At 37.7% G+C, this 21,567-nt stretch overlaps 1 protein-coding gene across 1 annotated transcript in view; it reads left to right on the top strand.

Annotated features, from left to right (window-relative positions):
- The window catches only part of OXR1 (oxidation resistance 1), an 85,315-nt gene that overhangs the window by 21,505 nt on the left and 42,243 nt on the right, over nucleotides 1-21,567 (top strand). Inside the window, exons 3-7 of the mRNA XM_082499412.1 lie at nucleotides 660-767; nucleotides 1,952-2,071; nucleotides 7,023-7,175; nucleotides 16,565-16,749; nucleotides 20,090-20,883. Coding sequence (XP_082355538.1) covers nucleotides 660-767; nucleotides 1,952-2,071; nucleotides 7,023-7,175; nucleotides 16,565-16,749; nucleotides 20,090-20,883 — 1,360 coding nt within the window. The remainder of the gene's footprint in view (nucleotides 1-659; nucleotides 768-1,951; nucleotides 2,072-7,022; nucleotides 7,176-16,564; nucleotides 16,750-20,089; nucleotides 20,884-21,567) is intronic.

Consider the following 21,567-nt stretch of genomic DNA (forward strand, 5'->3'; position numbering starts at 1 on the left):
TTCTGAAATACTCTCTGTGAATATTTTTTTTTTCCATTTGCTTTCTTCTGTTGATTCATATTGAATAGATTTTGGGAGACAGAGGTGAAAATAAGAGCTTGGAAAAAATCCTTTCCTTACTCAGGAATCACCTACTCAAAGTGCTTATATTCCTTCTGTTGTCATACTGGTTGACCTGTTTTGCTTCAGTATTTCTGCTTTTTATCTCAATGATGGATTTTACTTGAAAGTCAGGTTAACAGAAGCTTATTTCAATAGGAAGAGAGTGTGTTCACATTTATAGAGATTGCTTCAACTTTTCTGTAAGTGAAGAGCTGAGGAGTTGAAAAGGGAGAACGAAGGGTTCTGTGAAACCAGTCAATCATGTTCTGGTGCAATAGCTGAGCCTACAGCTCAGTGTGCAGCTGACCCTTATGGCCACCTGGAAACATAGTGGGGAGGCAGTTGCCCTTATATGGGGTTGAATAGACTAATATTTAGGTGGTAGGTATGTGGAGGTTTGGTTGTTTGGAGGGTATTTTTGGTAATCATAAGATACGAAGACTTAAAGTTCATCAAAATCTCTGTAAATCTACATGTGATACAATTTGTAAGCCACTATTTGAACTAACTGCTTACAGGTTTGTTTTTCTTTTTCTTTTTTTCCCCAATTGATACAGGTGGAATCAAGAGATACTTTAAACAGTATTGCCTTGAAATTTGATACAACACCCAATGAACTGGTTCAATTAAATAAGCTTTTCTCCAGAGCAGTCGTTCCTGGACAGGTACTATTACACTATATATGTTACTTATCCAACAAAGACCTCTTTCCCTATGTTTCTCACCTCTACCAGAGAAAGTGTTAAAGTAATTCTTTTACTGATTTTCCTATTGGCTTTGTAAAAGAGTTTTTCATTTTTCTCTAGCTTGTGAATTCCTTGTGCCTATTAATTAACTGCCTAAAAAGGGCACATGTAATAAAGCTACCTGTCTCTCTTAAATAAGATCAGAGAACTTTTAAAACTAAATATATTTAATGGTATAATAAGACTAGGGTACAAGCTACATTGTTACTTTACAAACATAGCAGGCTGTTTACCAACTCTAGCTGAGAAGACAAATTCAGGGTACAGCTTACAAACAACATTCCTGACTGCATATTACTGCCTGCGATTCTATTTTAATAAATTGAATAATGTTTCTATTCCACTCTGAAAACTTGCTGTCTTTACCAGCAGTATAGGAACTATCATTCCCTTATACGTCACTGTTGCTTACATATTTTTCTTTCCCTTTTTTCCTTTGCTTTTCACTTCTCTTTGAAAGCCAGGCCTGGAAACAAGTGATAGGTCAGCTATGGTATTAACCATTGGCCATTTGGTATTAGCCCTCTGGTTGAAAAAAATCCTGTGTTTATTTCTGATTGCTGCAAAACTTCATCTTGGTAGCTTGAATGCCTACCATGGCCAAAGTAATGTATTTAAGGAGTGAATAACTTCCAGGTTTTTTTTGTTTTGTTTTGTACGTTTGGTGCTAAGAGTCGTGTCTATGAACTTGTTCCGAGCCGTGTCTATGAACTTGTTCCACAGCCTGTTTCTTCATTGCTCAAATAGTAGAGTAATAGCAAGAGAAATAATCAGGCACGTCTTTCTCAAACACTGTATTCAGTGTTTCTGGTATTCTGTATACTTTTAATGCTTTATAACTGAACTTTTTCCACAATTACTATGACTAAATATCAATCTTACCTCAAGATAGCATTTAAGAAACTTTAAAAGCTAAAATTAAGAAGCACTTTGTGTGGTATTATTTATTCCCTCAACTCATATTTTCTGTTAAAATTAACGGGAGAAGGAATGGGTTTTGTATAGCTCATTTTGAGAAAGCGTAGCAAATATACCTGAACTGGTGGGAAATCCGAAGTAAACCGGAAAACATAACTTCTAACTACATTATATCTTCTTTATAGATTTTGTATGTTCCTGACCCAGACTACATTTCTAGTGTGGACAGCTCCCCCTCTCTAAGTCCTATAAGTCCCCTATCACCTACATCTTCCGAAGCAGAGCTTGACAAGGCTACAGTAAATGTAGGTATACCTGTTGTCCTTGACATTAATTTTCCCTTACAAGATAAATGTCGCAGATGCTATGCTTTCTTCTTAAACTATTCTTTCATTTTGGGGAGAAAGTACGCTACAACACTTGGGAGTTGAAAAGTAAAATAGTACCTTTTTAAAAGTAAATACAAGCTTTTAATCTGTAAATGACAGTTTTCTATATGAAAACTGATTTGAAGGCAAGTTATTGGTAGCAAAATGCTATCTTTGCACACTGAAATCTTAAATACTAGTTTCTATTGCTTTTCTGCATGTTACCTTTCAGAACTAGTTAAACATTTGTCTCTAATTTTATTGATAGTTTTTGTAGCAATGACACATTGGCAAGAATGCTCAAGTAGCCAAAAGGTAAGGGCTCCCCCCACTCCCTGCAGAAGTGCAGGAGGGGATTCTCTGGTTTCATTTAGAAAAACAAAGTAAAAAAAAAAAAACAAAACCAAAACACCCCCCCCCCCCAAAAAAAAAACAACAAAACCCAACAACAACAAAAAAAAACACAACCAAGTCTGTTTCAGTGAGAGGCTAATACAGAGTTGATTATATCTGACTTCTACTCAGTAGGTCTACCTTTGTAGACCTTCAAATACTACAATTATTTAGGCATCAAAGCTGCTCTGTAATTCAGCTCAAACCTAGTTTTTTGGCTAGGAGCTAGCTTTGTCTTTCCAGGGACGCTGGTTTGCTGTCAACAGAATTCCATGGGAGAACTCCAACCAGGAAGAAGCAGTATTGGAGCCTGAGCTTCTGTGCAATTTATGCAATTATGACCTTATTAAGATGTTTCTTAATGTCATTACTATTTTTTTCCCAGTTGTTACTATCTTTTCTTTCAAATAACAAGTATTTTTGACAGCACTTCTTGGTAGTGCTCAGTCAAGCTGTCAAATGTCTACTCCAGGATTCTGTGTGCTCAAAGTTTAGGAAGGTTTGAGACTTTAAGCATTTATTTATTTGCTTGCATGACCTGGGTCCAGAGAAGTTTAAATCTAAAGCTATTTTATTGTTGCTGAGTAGTTTCCTAAGTTGCATTACAAAAGCTGTGATGACCCTTCTAATGAAAAATACTATTTGGTTTTGCGGTTGTACCTTTGATCTGACCTAGTATACCTGTTCTCATGACATGTCTACTGTCACTTGTACTGAATAATTTATTTTATGTTTTATGGCAAACTTAAGCTGTTGTAGCACATTAGACTAGTCTGCAAGGATATATTCTTCGGTATTGGTCTCAGAATAACTGTAAATGCTACCATAGGCCTACCCGTATAGCATATGTTGTGAGAAGTTACTCAAGGGAAATGTCTTAGTTTTACTACTAGAAATCGGAGCTCTTCCTACGATGCACTAGATCCCATGTCAGAAAAATACCGTATTCTTCCCTTTATGGATTATTTTCTATAAGCCTGTTTGCATATAGTAGATAAGGAGGCTTAATGGAGTGACCATACCTGTAATTTATTTGAAACTTTTTTTATTGACTATATGCACATAGCAGAGAGAAAAGCTTGAAAGTGTAGAAGAAACAAAGTAGATTAAAATATTTTAAAAGATAACATCCTCTTATGCAAACAGTTGTTTTGTTTAGTGTAGGCAGTTTAATGTTAAAACAATTTGAGTGTTAGATTTAAGTGTTAGATTTAATTTAACTGACACTGTATTGTTGCAGAACTATTTTGTGCATCTCATGACATGTCATGGATCACTACAAGCAGTTCTTAAATGCTTTGGGGAAAGTCAAACAAAAGAGCAATGTGACAATATATAGTAAAGTGTTTATGGAAGCTCCTGTTTCTCAGGTCTTTCAAAGGACATGTAAGGAGGGAAGGGATATTAATAGATACAGTTTGTCAAAAGAAAGCAAAGAACAGAAATCACTTGTGCTTGTCAGTGCGGACTCTGTGTCTGTGTGTGTGTGGTTTTGTTTTCCAGTCTCTCCAGCAACACAAAAAGCACTCAACTTCTATTTGAGCAGTTAAGGCTGGAGGGTTTTGTTCTTCATCATAGCACCTGTTTTTCATGTATTTCTTTGCTCTCTTTGCTGATTGTTATCCTTATAAACAAGAGAAATACTCGCATACATTCTGTAATGCTCTGTATTGATGTGTCTTATTGAGTCTCCTCCTATTTTGACTCCAGATTTGCAGTCTAAATTTAAGCACATTTCAAGGTAAAGAGGATATTTTATTCTGCCTGTATAATGTAAAGGGGTCTTCTCTCTGTGCTATGGTAATCGAAATTGATGAATTCCTGCTAGAAATTGAATAAGATGACTAACCAGCATCTGAACCTGTGTTGAGGCAAAATATAAACTTATGATATGCTCTGTTCTTTTGTTTCTGTTTTACCAAACATTGGAGTAGCTTAACACAACCATGTGTCTACCTACAAACCAGCAGGTGGCTAATATAAGACCTGCATAACCCTGTTAAGTTTTTTTTTTTTTTTATGTTGCTACACTTAAGTTAAGATTTCGGTGAGTATTTCAATAAGTTTGCTAGTGTCAGTGTGTATGTAAGAACTCAGCCTTTCTTATGCTGCTGGGTTTTGTGAAGGGTTTCTTCATACAGTAGCCTGCACACATTTGAGAAGATCCAATAAACATTACTGCCTATAAAACTTAAAATCCACTTCAAAATAATATGTACTGACAAGGGTGTCATCATTAAATTTGAAAGTCTGCCACCAGTGTTATTCCTGCTGCTGTGCCGCATGGCAGTGTGAAGGAGAAATAGCTGGCCTACTCACAATGGAGTTGGATATCAGCTGAGAACTCTTGCAACCACTTGCAAGAGTGGTTGGATATCAGCTGAGGACTCTTGCAACCCCCCATCACAAAGGGGACCACATAATTTTTAGGAGAAAGGCGTATGTAGAAGGAAAACTTACCTCGAGGAAGTTTGCTTTCTAATTATATCTTCATTAGCTTTTTCAGCAAAGTTTAGTTCAGTGTTCTATAAGTAGTTTTGGGGGTTTTGTTTGCTTTCTAACTAAAATTGAAAGATGCGGGCTAAAGTAGTGCCAGAGAGATGATGAACTGAAAACAATTGTGCATAATGTTCCTGGATATGATTAAAGGCATTTAGCTGCAATCTGTTCTAGTGAATAGAACTGAACAGAAAAGCAGAAAACTAAAGGGAACATAGAAGTTCACAGTTTTTATAAATAGTAATATTTTATTAGTAACTAAAAATAGCAATTATATATGAAATGGAAGCCTTTAAATGTTGGTTAAGCTCAAAACCAGGATTGCTGTGACTATAAAATAGTAGACAGACTAGACCAAAGTCTATACATGTAGCTTTTATTTGAAAACAATTTCTTTACTGTCTGTCCTGTCCCTGGTATGATTCCATGTTCGCTACTTTGTTAGATGTACTGTGAGACAGCAAGATAGGAAATTCTTCCTATTACCTGCCTGGGAAGGTCATGAAAGAAATTGTCTGGAAGCTGTATCCAGGCATGTGAAAGACCAAGATGGTTGGGAACAGCCAGAGTGAATTTATATGCCTGACCAAAGTGATTGCTTTCTGTAATGAGATGACTGGCTGAGCAAATGAGGGAAGAGCAGTGCGTGTTACTTACCTTGACTAGAACCACTGTCCTAAAGCAGTCTTGTTACAGTACTGGGGTGGACTACAAGATGGGCTGGAAAAATTGCTAGAATCTTTGGGTTCAAAGCATTTGTGTGTGTTGTTGGTTTTTTGGTGTTGTTTGTTTTCTGTGGTGGTGGACTGTTACAAATCCTTGAAGGTTCCTGTTGGGGCTAATATTGTTTATAATCTGCCCATCAGTGACCTGAATGGTGGGACAGAGGACAGAATGCACTGTTAGCAAGCTTGGGGCAGTGGGGCAGCAAAAATTAGGAAAAGTGAAAATACACTGGAGAGAAAGACCAGGGCTACTCATCAGGGAGATCAAGGGTCTGGAGAAATGAAGTAGCAGAAATCTCATGGAGTTCAACAACAACTAAGACCTGCCTGGGACTGAAAGAGCCCCATGCGGCAGTACAGGATGAGGGTTGGCTGGCTTCATAGCAGCTTTGCTGAAAAAGACTAAGGGCCAAGGAGGGGTTGAGGCTAGTGTACTGGTGGACATATTGAACAATGTCCACTTGTGATGGTGAAGGCTAATCACGTGCCAGGTGGCAGATAACAGGGGAATACCAACAGGTTAGGGAAAGCGGTTATTCACCTGTCTAGGAGGCTTGTGAAGCTGCAGTTTACAGCATTGTGTCCACTTCTGGCATCTCCAGTACAAGACAAAGATTAACATGCTGCAGAAACTCCAGTGGAGAGCCATTAAGATGATCAGGGAGTGGAAGCAAATGAGGCACAAGAAGGTCCTGGTTAAAAAAAAACAGGAAAATATTTTTCAGAATAAACACTGGAGCAGGTTTCTTGGAGGGGCTGTGGAATCACCAGCCTTGAAAACTTAAACTCAACTGGAAAGACATGAGCAATTTGATGCTTAGGCCTACTTTGAACACAGAGTTGGACTAGCAGACCTCCCAACATAAGGTAGTGTATAATATTACAGAAGACATTTAATAGGACTTTTGTTGAAGTTGGAAAATAATCCTTTCTGCTAACTTCTGCTCAAATTTTGCATGTGACAGTATATTGAATGATTTCCTTATGTGACTTCTGATCATTATTTGGTTGTTTATTCCCAGGTTGATTTTAAATATCTTTGCCCACTTGCACTTCTTATCATGGGCCGGTTAAGCTGTGCTTCGTTAGTTAAATAGACTGTCAGGTCACAGCAGTCCTGTAAACTGCAGGGAATTTGGAACCCTATTTTTACATTTACTTTCATGTCAAAGAAAAAGAAGAAAAGTTACACAAAAGAAAATACTGAAAAAGGCAGGTTGCTAAGTTTGTGGTGTTTTTTTTCTTTTTTTTTTTTTTTTATTCCCTTTTAGGATCCAGATGGAGTCCAACGGAAAGAGTCAGCTGCTTCACCAGCACATGCATGTGTTCGTCCTGCAAGAGTGGTATCTTCCACCTCTGAAGAGGAAGAAGCATTTACAGAGAAATTTCTAAAAATTAATTGCAAGTACATCACTAATGGCAAGGTACTTAAATGTTCAGGTTTTACTGTTACTGTACAGGATGTAAAAATAAAGTACAACAGAATTATAGAACAGAATCATAAAATCATTTTGGTTGTAAGTTACCTTTAAGGTCATCAAGTCCAACTGTTAACCTAACACTGTCAAGTTACACTAAACCATGTCCCTCAGCACCACGTCTACCTGTCTTTTAAATACCTCCAGGGATGGTGATTCAACCACTTCCCTGGGCATCCTGTTCCAATGCTTGACAACCCTTTCAGTGAAGAAATTTTTCCTAATATCCAATCTAAATGTCCCCTGGTGCAACTTGAGGCTGTTTCCTCCTGTCCTATCGCATATTACTTGGGAGAAGAGACCAACTCCCACCTCTCTACAACATCCTTTCACGTAGTTGTAGAGACCAATAAGGTCTCCCCTCAGCCTCCTTTTTGATAGGCTAAACAACCCCGGTTCCTTCAGCCGCTCCTCATAAGACTTGTTTTCTAGACTCCTCACTAGGTTTGTTGCCCTTCTTTAGGCATGCTCCAGCACTTCAATGTCTTTCTTGTAGTGAGGGGCCCAAAACTGAACATAGTATTTGAGGTGCGGCCTCACCAGTACCAAGTACGGGGCTTCCCTGTTCCTGCTCACCACAGTATTCCTGATACAAGCCAGTATGCTGTTGGCCTTCTTTGGCCAGCTGGGCACACTGCTGCCACATATTCAACCAGCTGTCCACCAACACCTCTAGGTCCTTTTCTGCTGGGTGGCTTTCCAGCAAGTGACCCAAATGCAGGACCTGTGACAAACTTCCCTGTAGCCATACTGTTAAGTGATTCCCTTGTGTTGAGGCCATGAGGTGTGTTCCTTCTGTGATTATCTCTCATAAGTAGTTCTCTTTACTTACAGTGAAGAAGAACATGCCTTAAACTATGAGGGAACATGTAGTTGGGTAGCTTCATTTTCGTTTTCCTAAAGCAGAACGGTGTGAACAGAATTGATCTCTGATTCTGTAAACAAACAGTTCTTTATTTGGTATAGTATGGTAGAAATCTTGATTATTTTTTTTTTTTGATTTTTTTTTTCTTCTTTGAAGCACTAATTGCAGTTCTCTCAGTAGTGTCACCACACAAATGCCTTCAGGTTAGTGGCACTTAACTTCCATTCAGGTCATAGGTGTACAAGTCTTGCACAGATTTTTAAGGACTGAGATGATGTCAAAAGACTTTACCTCACAATACTTTAGGAAAAAAAACCTAAAATGTATTGCTCTACCACCCCACAGAAAAACGAGTAGACGCTTTAATCATGAAAAATCTTCCCTTCACTGAAGCTGAATGAATATAAAGAAACTCAAAGTACTTATAGTACTTTCTCTGTCTAAAGTTTGGATATATATACAAAAATATATATATTTGTATACATACACAAATATATTTCAGTGGTGCCCAGTGATAGGACAAGAGATAATGGGCACAAACTTGAATATAGGAAGGTCCATCTTAACATGAGGAGTAACTTCTTTACTTTGAGGGTGGCAGAGTACTGGCACAGGCTGCCCAGAGAGGTTGTGGAGTCTCCCTCTCTGGAGACATTCAAAACCTGCCTGGACACCGTCCTGTGCAACCTGCTGTAGGTGACCCTGCTCTGGCAGGGGAGTTGGACTAGATGATCTCCTGAGGGCCCTTCCAACCCTGACCATTCTGTGAAATACTGCTGATTCTGTGTTGCTCAGCAATAGATTTGTAGATAAATTACACTAATGATAAACATATTCATAAAAATCTCCTAAAACTGCATTTAATTATCTTTTTTTTTTTTTTTTTTCTTGCTGATGGAAAGGATTGCGGATCTATGTATGTCTAGACTTGAAGCCTTTTGACAGTACACATATATTGGCAAAAGTGAAGTGTTAGAAGTTGATGAGACGAGTGCTGGAAAAGCTTTGTTAGTTATTTTGCTCTACTTTGCAGTTAATTTGCTTCACTCCTTGGCATTCTGTCCCTGGGTGACTTTTTTTAGGTTGATCCTGGACAACTCATTACTTCTCAGTTTTAAGTGCTCTGTTGTAGAGGAATTGAGAACTCTGAGCCTCTGTTAGAAATTGGCTGTGCTAGAAAAATATAGTCTAGTGTTAAAACTTATAGCATATTATTTACATGCTGTAATTCCTCATCAGAATATTATGGGGAGCATTCACAGCATCTGTCTTTGACTTGGATTTTTACAGCCTATTTTCTGAGAGCTTCAAGGATAATTCTGTTTCTAAGGAGTTGTATAATCCACTGCAGTATCAGTCCATACTTGGAGAGGTGGGTGGGGAGAGAAATGAATGCTAACTTGCTCAGATTTGAGTGCCAGATTTCATAAGTTTAGCATGTAATTTAGCCTTTGTGTCACATGGGGTAGGAATGTCCTCTGGCACGTCATCTTGTCCTCTCCTTGCATTTTTTGATGATGCAGGTTGATAAATCTTCAAAGGTTTTCTGGAGAAAGCTTAAAAGACTCATCTTCTGCTTCCCACTCTGGAAGGGATTTTGAAGGTCATAGGTAACTGTTTATAGGGGTTCAGATGTGAAGTCTCAGTCATCACTGTGACTGATGCTCGTAAACTAAAATCTAGTGAAAGCCTATTTTTCAATGTGTTTAATTTCACGTATGTGAAAGAGCTTGCATTAAGGCAAGACTGCCTTAATATTTGCTCTCTGTTATCTGGTTATGGATACTGTTAGAGTCAGGGTGTTGGCCACAGTTAGAAACAGGGTGGTGTGAATATGCCACATCCTGGTCAGACAACAAATCAGTGTAACCAGGTGCTGCAGAGTCACGCCTTTACTCACTGTTCCTTGCATTTGTAGGCATGCCCTTTCTTGCAGCCATGCTGCTTCTTTTGTAGAAGGGTAAGCTGCTCTGGTTTTTCATTCTTTGCACTGTTTGTCGGAGGCAGAAAAAGCTATCTTAACCAGTCTGCTTGACTGAAACCAAAATTAATAGAGGAGCTTTGAAATTCTTCGTTATTTCTTATGCTTGCTTGTTTTGAAAAGTAGTAGGTAAAGGAAAATTAATAATACTAAGGCTTAAAAAGAAAAAACACCAACCTGGAAATATGGGCACAGAAAATACAAATGCATTGTTCATGAAGTGAAAAGGAGGACACTGACGAGGTTCAAACTTCTACAAGAAACAGAATAAAACTAAATTATTATCTTTATGATAAAAGCTTCATAAATTGTGAATTACGGGTTTTGTTCTACCTTGTGTGTTCAAGAACGTAATGGAATTATTTAGAGGTAACTTCTGTTTGAAACTTGCTTGTCAGAAGTCTTTTCAGACCTTTGTAAAAGTGTGTTTTATTGAACTGCCTAATCTTAATATTTGGGGTCACCAGTGTAATAAAATTTGGCTCTAATCCTCCCTTTATAATGATTGTCGGATTTCTGTATCAGGTATTGTAGATCTCCCACTTCCTGAGGTTTAAGGAACTTTAATGGAAAGAAGTTAAAATTGATTCAGAATTGAAAATCTGCATGCAGGTGCAGTTTAATCTACTTTCAGTATGCTTGGTTTTACTTACCTGGATTAATATTTTCTGGACCAGCTTTAAGACTGAAGGGATCTATTTTTAATAACCTAGTGCCTGCAGGATTTTCAGTAATAAAGTGTCTCAGCATTTCTCCTTGAGGCTGTTAAATCTGAACTTTACCTGAATAGAAATTCTCTTTGTGTCTTTAGAATGCATCTTATAGGAAATTTGACTTCTACAAGTGGAATTTGGGGGAGTTTTGTTTAAGAGCCGCAACTCCCTGTAACAGTATCATGTTGAACTACTTGGTAGCTGTATGCAGTCTAATTTCTACTTCAGTTTCGTTGTCAGAGTTTGATACTTTTTTCCTCAACAACTAGTTAGAAGTATGGTCCAAGAGAAACCAGTCATTGGTTATTTGGTGGAGGATGTCCTAAAAACTGTTTCCCATGGTCCTCTATCAGCAACTGAGCTGATTCCTGCCCCCCCGCCCCCAGGACTAGAGAAGTACGATATTAGAGCAAATGCTGGGAGTGTACTGGAGTCATGTAGGAGTTTGTAGTATGCATGCCATTGCCCAATCTTTTTGCTTATGCCTGTGCTCTGTTTTGCTGATCTGTCTCTTTCTAGCCACTTTATTGGTACAAACAATCTTGTGAAAATATTTTGAAAATGGAATTTGTATAAAATCAAGTGAAAGAGCTGTTTCTAAAATGTTCAAGAAATACTTGTTTGCCATCAAAAGGATCTGTGCTGAAGACACAGCATGACAGAGCGTGGCCACAAAGGAGAAGCTGGGCTCGTATCCCTGTGTTGCTATGAGTAGGTGGGGGCATAGGAAGGGATTTACTTAAGAAGCCCCCATGCTATTCTTTACTCTGAAGAATATATTGACACTGAAAATGTTAGACTTAGGCTCTCAGTTGTCTTCATGGCTTGTAAGATAGCAGGGGAGGTGAGGTTATCAGAAGTAAGTCACTACAGAACAACATGCAGTAGGGTTTTTTCCTGGCATCAGTGTTACCTGTTTCTAGGTATTTTGTAGGACAACTGTGAGATCTGCAGCCATAGTACATAAATGTGTATGAGTAACCAGCAAAGTCTGTTCAGAATCTAAAATAAGCGTAGGATACTAAAATGCTGAAGGGTTCATCGCTGGTTTACTCCAACAATAGTGCTGAAATATATGTATTGTAGGAATGCTAACATAGAAATCTGTCTGATCTATAATGGTAAACCAACAAGGGAATGAAGTTTCAGGTACTCCCCTTTAAAGAGGATATGTAATTTTTGTCTTTACTTATTGAGAACTGTGGTGTTAGCTCTCAAAGCCTAGAACTGCTTCAGTTTCCATCTTTCAGGGAAGACCAGCATAATGTAATGAGCAATTCTTGACCAGTGGTTGGCTAGATGGTACATGTGCTCCCACTTACATGTTTTGTTCTGATGTTATCCTGTTTTTGTTTTCCTCATAGAATCAATAATACTTGGTTTCTGTCTGTGCTAGAAATTCCATCTGTTAAGTAATAGGTGTTCCACAGGTTTTTAAGGGAGCTTTTCTCTTGCAAACAAGTTAGAAGATAGTAAAGACAGAAGCTATTTGTCTTATAAAGGAGTCACAGAAATTGTTAGAGGAAGTGGCAGAAACACAGGCATGTCTGAAAAAGAATAATTAAAACTTGTGATCAAACAAAATATTTCTTTATCTGGCTGTTACCTGAGCTTTACCTAGCTACCTGGGTTAACATTCAGTGATCCTTGGTTAATAATAATAAAACATGACAGAAATATGAATAATGTTTAGTGTATTATTAAGAATCTAATTTCTAGCCTGTAAATTTGGAGCGGCAATTCTTCTCTAGAGAAGTACCCTGAAGTGTTCATATAGTAACTGTGGACAATATCAAATAACTTCTGAGCCAGAAATGTTGCATTGGTCTGCCTCCTGTCATCTTCTAAATAGATAACAATGAAATAGGTCGTTTCTGTTGAGGAGCTGTAAAGCCAGTGTTTTCAAGATAGCTGTAAAATCTTTCAACTGCTTATAGTCATTGCAAATGAAGTGTTTGATCAGCTTCTTAATCAAATACACATAAAGGCCTGATAGTTCCAAAGGTTTAATTCTCTATCAGTGTAATAAATTTTAAATGGAATTACACTTTCAGATTATTTTTTATGCTGAGTGTTTACCTATTGGTGTTGACGGTTTCTTCTAAGACAAAGATAAGTGGTTTCTAGCTCCGTTTTTGATTGAGGCTGCAGAGGTAGGCTTCTGTATGTGTCAAGGACAACTGCCTGTTGTACAGGTTTGGGGTTTTTCTGTTTTTTCTGTTGTCAGACAGGTGGTTGTCACACTGTTCTAGGAAGCTTCCATTTACAACAGAAGGTCTCTTAAACTTGTTTTCCTTATGTAGTCAGTTGTCTTGCACACTTCTTTGGCTGAACGTTTGCCTGCAGAAAGATTATATCTACTGTTTCTTAGTGTCTGAGTTTAAATGCCACAAAGTACTATGCAATTTCTTTAAACACATTCAGATTTGCCCTGGAAACAGACTTTTGTCCTTGATATGATAGCATTTCTTTAAGATATTGACAAGCCTGGTCTATGGGATTTGGGAGAGATAAGTTGGTATTTTCTCAACTGTTAAATTGAGGCTGAAGCAAGATAACTGAAATGAGAAGATGTGCAACTCGTTCTTCATACATGTTATTCTAATGTTGGACTCTCTAATGTTCAGATAAGCAATGTAAAGTTGACTTATGAAACTTCTAAAATTATTTTGCAATAAAATATTCTTTACTCAATTTTTGACCTGGACTGCCAACTGAAGAAGTCCTTTAACTTGCTTTCAAGAGTACAGATAAAGCATTGGATTTTGTTTGTTTAATAAAACCAGGGACCTTGTTGACGTGGCTGATAGGTCAGTTGTGACAGCTCACCCCTTGATAGAAAAAATGTCATCTCATTGCCTCAAAAGCTTTAGCACTTCCTGTGTACTTAATTTATCAAGGAAGGTTCATGAAATAGTGAAGAAGTGAAGACAAAAACCTTAGTCTGGAAATGCGTTCTCCAATGAACTTGATTACTGATTGCTTCTACTGAGTAATACATAATTCTAGAAGTTGGTGTCGAACTTTTAAATCATTTGGCTAAAGCTGTCATGCAACCTTACCTTCCCCCCCCACCCCCACCCCAGCCTGACTGTTTTGAAGATCCACGTGCAACATGTGGGTAGTGAAAGAATAGAATAGAATATTTCATTTGGAAGGGACCTGCAATGATCTTCTAGTCCAACTGCCATCAAGGCTACAGCCTTGACTTTTCTGGGTCAGATCTGGAGAATATTAATAAAATTCCACTTTCATGTGTGGTCATTAAGGGAAGAGCACAGATTCAGAAATTATGCTGGTTTTTGCATTATGTGCTGAATTTACAAAAGTAGTTTAAAGAGAAGCAATTACTCTTCTGAGCAGACTTGCTGACTTCTGCAGTCATGTTAAATTTGTTCTCTAGACTACAGTGGATATAACCAAATGTAGACTTCTCTTGACAGTCATCCTCTTGGAGTTTCTTTTTGTACTTTGAAAGTCTATTTCCACAATACAGTACTGGGAAAGAAATCATAGAATTATAGAATGGTTTGGGTTAGAAGGGACCTTAAAGATCATCTAGTTCCCAGCATGGGGCATCCACACCTTGCCTGGACAACCTGTTCCAGTGTCTCACCACCCTCACAGTAAAGAATTTCTTCCTAATATCTAATCTAAATCTACCCTCTTTCGGTTTAAAACTGTTACTCCTTGTCCTATCACTACACTCCCTGATAAAGAGCCCCTCCCCAGCTCTCCTGTAGGCCCCCTTTAGGTACTGGAAGGCTGCTGTAAGGTCTTCCAGAGCCTTCTCTTCTCTAGGCTGAAAAACCCCAAACTCGCTCAGCCTGTCTTCGTAGGAGAGAGAGGTGCTCCAGCCCTTTGGTCATCTTTGGCCCTCCTCTGGACTTGCTCCATCAGGTCCGTGCCCTTCTTATGTTGGGGACTCCAGAGCTGGATGCAGTACTCCAGGTGGGGTCTCAGGAGAGTGGAGTAGAGAGGGAGAATCACCTCCCTTGACCTGCTGGCCACACTTCTTTTGATGCAGCCCAGGATACTGTTGGCCTTCTGGGCTGCAAGTGCACATTGCTGTCTCACGTTAAGCTTCTCATTAATCAGCACCCCCAGGCCCTTCTCAGGGCTGCTCTCAAGCCATTCTCCACCCAGCCTGTATTTGTGCTTGGGATTCCCCTGACCCATGTGCAGGACCTTGCACTTGGCCTTGTTCAACTTCAAATGCCAGTGACAGTTCTATTTCAGTGTCTAAAACACCTTGGAATTCTGTAAATATGTTCTGCTGACTTTAAAGTCTTTAGCATATGCTTTGTACTCTAAAAGGCACATACAAATCCTCACTAGGCACTGAACAACTAAGAGGCTTTAAGTACAGATGCTTGAGCTGTTTTTGAGACTGTTTTCATTTTTTCTGTAATAGTGATGCCATTAGTCATTGCTATAGACTTTAATAGTATCTTTGGTTTGTTTTTTGTAACTTGCAATTTTCTGCTCACTATATGGCACCTTTTGTTTTTCTGCTGTGAAATTCATCAACTATCACAGTGCTGGGAACAAATTTCTGGAATTGGGAAGGATTGTAGTTGTATTTCATGCTGTGCTGCTCTGTCTTCTTAAAACAACGTTGAAAACAAACTATCCCTCCCAGTAAACAGTGTTTGTAATCACTGTGAACATTTTATCAGAGTTGGATATTTACTCAATTCCTCATAAACTTCAGCAACGTATGAAGCAACTCTTTAGTGATTCTTGCACAAAAGCTTTGAATGCCTTTCTAAATTTGTAAAGTCCTTGGGATTCAGGATCTGTAAGTGAAGGTTCACTATCATCCTGCTTAAAGCTAGATTTCCTCTGATTCATAGTTTTAGCTCAAATTCTGCCATTCTAACAGTTTAACAAATTTCCTTACTCGGCAACTGGTGTTGGTGTTTTCATGTTTTGCTAGCACTTAAGAAAGAGGAGGAAAAAAAAAAAAAAAAAGACAGTTCAATGTGTTGTAAATTAGCTTGATACCTGCATTGTGTAAGAACCCGACAGCTCATCCCATGAGTATCAACTTTCTTCAAATTTTGTAATACTAGAAGTTTAAAATCTATTTGTTTTCATGTACTGCAGCAGTATCGTAGTGATTAAATCTATCCAAAGCTGCATCTTGATGTGACTGCATCTTTAGGAATCTTTAATATTTTCAACCTAGTTTAAATCTATAAATGTATTTGTCCAATCAGTCAATGGGTCCTTTAAGTTAGAATGACTTGTATCACTTATTGCAGTTACTTTTGTGTAAATAAAATGAAGATAAATGACAGTTTTTTAAGATCTTTCTTTTTTTGTTCGTAATTAAGTAGTAGAAAGTGAGAGGAGTTAAGAGGGAGATTTTTAGACAATGCTTGAAGTTTCTTGTAAGACTAGCAATAAGTCCCATGGTTATCAGGGAAGGATGTATCCTTGCCTCAGAGGGGCTGCCTAGCCTATCCTCTAGGGTTCAAGGGTTTATCTTTTTTCTTTTTTTTTTTTTTTTTTTCATCCCACTTTACCCAGCTATTAAGTAGTTGTGAGGAACAAAACTGTTTTGGGAAAGTAAGTGACATTAATTTGCTTCCCCAGAAAACAGTTATACTTCTAGATGGCTGCAAAACAGAAGAAACTGTATGAAGTTATGCTTAAAAAAAAAAAAAAAAAGGAAAACCCTTTTTCCTACAAAAAAAAAAAAAAACACAAACAGAAAGTAAGCTGAAATATGAAGGACAAAATTTACCACTTCTTTTCCCTCTCATTTTAGGGTACGGTCAATGGTGTGCTGCTAGTGACGCCAAATAATATAATGTTTGATCCTCATAAAATGGATCCTCTGGTCCAAGAGAACGGCTGTGAAGAGTATGGCATCATGTGTCCAATGGAAGAAGTGATGTCAGCTGCTCTGTATAAGGAAATTGTGGACAGCAAAATTAAGGATTCATTAACCATGTAAGATAGAATAATATTTATAAAGCTTTGAGTAAATATGAACACTAACCATAGTGCTGACCATACAAAACTAGCAAAACCACATTTTCTTTCGTTTTCCTTTTTAAGAAGACCATCAAAGATTGACTTGGAAAAACCCTTGAGAAAACTAGCTTTACCTTAAGTTCTCACATTCTGTATACTGTATAGAATAAATCCTCTTCTATATACATGGATTCTAATTTCCTCCAATAGTCTCTTTTAAAAATCTGTGTGTAGCAATAGGTACCACACCGCTTCCTCTGCCCCTTCCCTGCTGTGAGAACAGTAACAGATACATTTGATTCTTTGGTAATTTAAAAACTGCTGTAAGAATAGAAAAGTCCAACTTTTAGGTGCAAATCTTTATTGTTTACCACTTTCCACTTGCTTCTCAAACTCTTATTGCTCTGATTAATTGTTATAAGACTAATTTTCTGAGATTTGTGCATATTTTTATCACATTAGGAGTGTATTTTATCCCTTTTTATGGCTAGGGGAGGAACTGCATATTCGCCTTTGGGTGCAACCTTGTTTGGGGTGAAGAGAGTGAATTTGGATCTGTGAGCTTTAATTCCTGGTGTTCAGCATGGTAGTCATTTAATACTGAGTTTAAGCAGCATTGTGAAAAAACTTTGGTTCAGTGTGCCTGCCTGATTTTTATACTGTCCTCAGAAAGAGGATAAATTCTGTCATTAAAGCCAAAAAGGATATTAAAAAAAGAAAAATAATCATGCCACCTTTACCTATCAGAGCCCATAAAGCACAAACATTTGCCGACTACCTTGACCATCTAACTGCAGGGAAGTAGATTCCTTTAACCAAGGTAGAGTTGTCTGTATGAGAGAGTAAAGCTGTTTGCCTGACGTGTAATTTTTTTTTTTTTTTTTTTTAAAAAAAGGCAACCATTTTAACTAAGGTATAAAGATACTCAGTAACTTTGAAAAATGGCCTTTTACAGTTCTTGCAGGTAATATGCTAAGCACATCTTTCTTGATAATCTTAAATATCTGGATGCCCAGAAGAAATAACTGTCTTCTACCATTTTTAAGCTCAGTTTCAGCAGAGACCTGGTAGTAAACTGTTATCATGGCATGGTCTTGTTTGCTGCCTGAAGTCATGTGTTTGTTGAAAGAGCAATTTATTTATATATTACTATAGTAGTAGTTCTGGGGCTTTTGATGTAGAATGATGACGACTTCAGCGTGATTGCTTTCTTGAGTTTTTAAAAGTTGCTCATGGTTCCTACCTCAACTGATGTATAGTGCAAGTAATGAGATGATGAAAATCAGATGACTCTTTTTATTCTACCTGTTTGAATCATAGTATTGCTGTTGCAAGCCAAGTCTTTTTCCTAGCATGTTTAGTTTCCTAATGTTGACTTACAAATTTACCTTCAATGCCCTGTTGATTTTTGTGTTCTTGTAGCACATAAATTTTCTGTTTTTTTCATAATAAAAATCCATATGGAATGAAAATATGTAATACTAGAAGGTCACACTGTGTTCAGAGCCCTGTATGTCCAAATTGAATTATCTTTTTTGTCAACTGCTACATGGAACACTAGCTTATAGTGTTGCTTCAGTCCCAGCACTTTTGTACCTTAACCTCATCAAAATTTGAGGTATGTTTGTAAATTTTGGGGAAAATAAAATTCAGATTTCTTAAGTCTGTAACCAGAAATCCCAACAGCTAGAGCTAGATCTGACAAGACCTGTGTGTCTGAATGTATTTGAGACTTAAATCATGTTTTCTCACTATTTGTTTTTTTCTAAATATTCCACTGTTACTATTAAACCTCTTCGTCTCCCAATTTTGCCAACTGTCATGCCTTTTTAAGCTTGGAAAAATAATCTGAATACTGAAAATAAGATTATTGACATAATGGGAATTGATGACAAAACTGATGGATTCTTTCTTTCTTAAAACTGCAATTTCACGTTGTATCATTTCTACATAGAAGCCACAGTCTATGCTGAAACTGGAAAAAATGTGTCTGAAAACAAACAGATTTTCTATGGATTTCATGAACCTTAGGTTGCACTTGTCAAAAAGCACCTATTACCAGCATAATCATGAAAAATTAAGGAAACGGCCCAGTCTAGTAAGTGATAAATCTTAAACTCTAATCCACATGCTTGGTAAGCAAAATTACTACATCGGCACAAGCTTAACATCAGGTTCTTGATAACATTTGGATAAGAGGGTGCATATACTTTGCAAACATCCTGAATTTTAGCAGTGTCTCAGTAATGTCGGTAATATGACCTAACTGAATAAAAGGTTTTGTAGAAAAGTGGAGTGGATTTATCCTTCCTCAAGATGGGAAATTAAGTTGCGAGCTTCTTAGAAGCGTTTGATACTAAGTAATGGAAGATGTAATGCGCTTGTGGTAGCGAGGGAGTTAGTATTGAGAACTCCAGTCAGAAGTATGTCTAAACATGAGAAATCTTTTTATGAAGGTTCTGTACTGCTCAGTTTTTTTGACAACACTGGAAAAGCTTGAGTCAGGTAGATATAGTTGAGTATGTTCATAGTCCCCTTGTAGTCCTCTTTTTTTGTATAAGATTAATTCCTTTGGGGAAAATAAGTTCTTCTGCTGTGCTTCCTTTTTTTTTTTTTTTTTTTTTTTTTTTTCTTACACTATTTATGAACATTTGATGTCTGTTGTTTAATTGTTCAGTTGTACCAAGTAGTTTCATTTTTATTTTGCCTAACTGGTGAAGACACTAATCACTGTTGTGTATTTCCTGTGGGCAGAATGGTAAGACTTAACTTGATGGTTCCTATTGCTCTGCATTGACTAGCTTAGATAGTTAAGGTTAGACCAGAGGATTTCTGCTGTTCATTTCTTACCAGTGAGCTAGGTGTCAACTTTATAATAGGGTGGTATAGGTCTGTACAACTGGACTGGCCTCTCTGCTAGGCAAAGCTGAAATAATTTTGGAGGATTTCTACCTTTAGCGATTGTGGTTGTGTGTAGCTTTTTGTTTTCCCCTGTTTTTTATTTTATTTTTACCCTTTAAGCATCTGAGATAATCTTGTTGGTTTCATAGGAGAGCTTGTACTTGTGAAAGTCATGTTCTGAAGTTGGGAAGTCCTATCTATGTCATGCTGGCAAAACGTCTGCTGTAAGCTTACTGTTATAAGAACATATTTTATGGTTGTTTCTTATTACTGATGCTCTGGATTAAGTGTTTTTAGTTTGCTTCTTTTTTAAAAAGAACCCTTCATTTTTTTTCAGCATTAAACAAAGCTTACTAAAGAAAAGAGCTTGACGGAAAAGGCACCTGCTATAATAACATTCTTATTTGCTCAACAGAGATGTAGAACCACTGTCTGTAAGGGAACTTTGCCATTCCAAGAAAGCTGCAAAGAGCAATACAAATGAAACGGATTCCAGGATTCAGGATACAGGAAATGACAGTGCTAGTACTGCCCCGAGGAGCACAGAGGAGTCTCTTTCAGAAGATGTCTTCACAGAATCAGAACTCTCTCCAATACGTGAGGAACTTGTTTCCTCAGATGAGCTTCGACAAGACAAATCTTCTGGAGCATCATCAGAATCTGTCCAAACAATAAACCAGACTAGTGCTGAATGTTTAACAGTCATTTCAGACTCAAATGAAGCTGCCAGTGACTTAAAACACAGTGCCGATATGGTTGTAAATGTTAAACACTTTGGTACCCACAGCTTAGGTTCAGAAAGTGCTGAAATGTCTATAAAGGGGGGACAAAAACCTAGTGAAAATATTGCAGATGTCCTCCAGCAGTCTTTGCAAGGATCCCATGGTAGTCAAGAGCATGACAAAGAGGCAGAAGTGGGTGGCAATCAAGATTCCTCACTAGGAAAAGAACTAGAAGGAGAGAGTAAGGCAGGAGAGGAACGTCCATCTTGTGAAGATACCATAGAATCTCAAAAGAAAGAGACAACTAGCAAAGGAAAAGTAGTGAGAGAGCGAACGCGAGACTCGGAGACAGAAGTTGAGGAACTCCGCAAACTCTGGAAGACCCACACTATGCAACAAACGAAACAACAAAGAGAAAACATGCAACAGGATGCGCAGACAGAAGTCAGTCAGAAAATTGTGACTGCAGGAGATGGGCAATCAGAAGGTGAGTCAGCATGTATGTGCCAACCTTCAGATTTACAATGTATCTCCTTCCAGCTTATCAGAATTTTTACTGGTTTTTATTCTGTAGAACCAATCTCCCCATATATTGCTTATGTTTCTCATTGGTTTGAAGATATGCTTAAGTTGCACCTTATATAAACCAACTGGGGAAAAATTGGTGAGGAAACTGAAAACATGGATACTTTTGTTACTGTCATTTTTTTTTCACTGAAATTATATTTATGATCGCATCAAAACACAGTATCTTTGTAGGGAAGATTTAAGTGAGCCTGTAAAATTAGATCCATGATGTGTTGGTAGCGACCAATGAACTCAAAATTAAAAATGTTCCTCAGCAATCAGCTAGCTGTCACTTAAATTTTGATCCCAGTGCACATGTGTATGAATGAATTTCAGGGAATGAATTTCATCTTATTTATAGCATGTCTACCTTGTGGTTAAGGTTTATGGTGTAAACAGCAAACACTGGAGGCTTAACACTGTTTGATACTTCCAGAACTTTGTTTCACTTGCATCTTACCATACTTTCATGCCAACTGGAACAAGGCTGAGTATACAAAAAGCATATCTGAGGATAAGAGTTAGGTTGTAAGAAACTAATGCTATGAATATGGGGAACAACCAGGCTTATTTCTTGAGTACCTTTGCTCCTCTGCAAAGATCA

This window comes from Vanellus vanellus (assembly GCF_965231255.1).
Source record: "Vanellus vanellus genome assembly, chromosome: 2".
Taxonomy (NCBI): Eukaryota; Metazoa; Chordata; class Aves; order Charadriiformes; family Charadriidae; genus Vanellus; species Vanellus vanellus.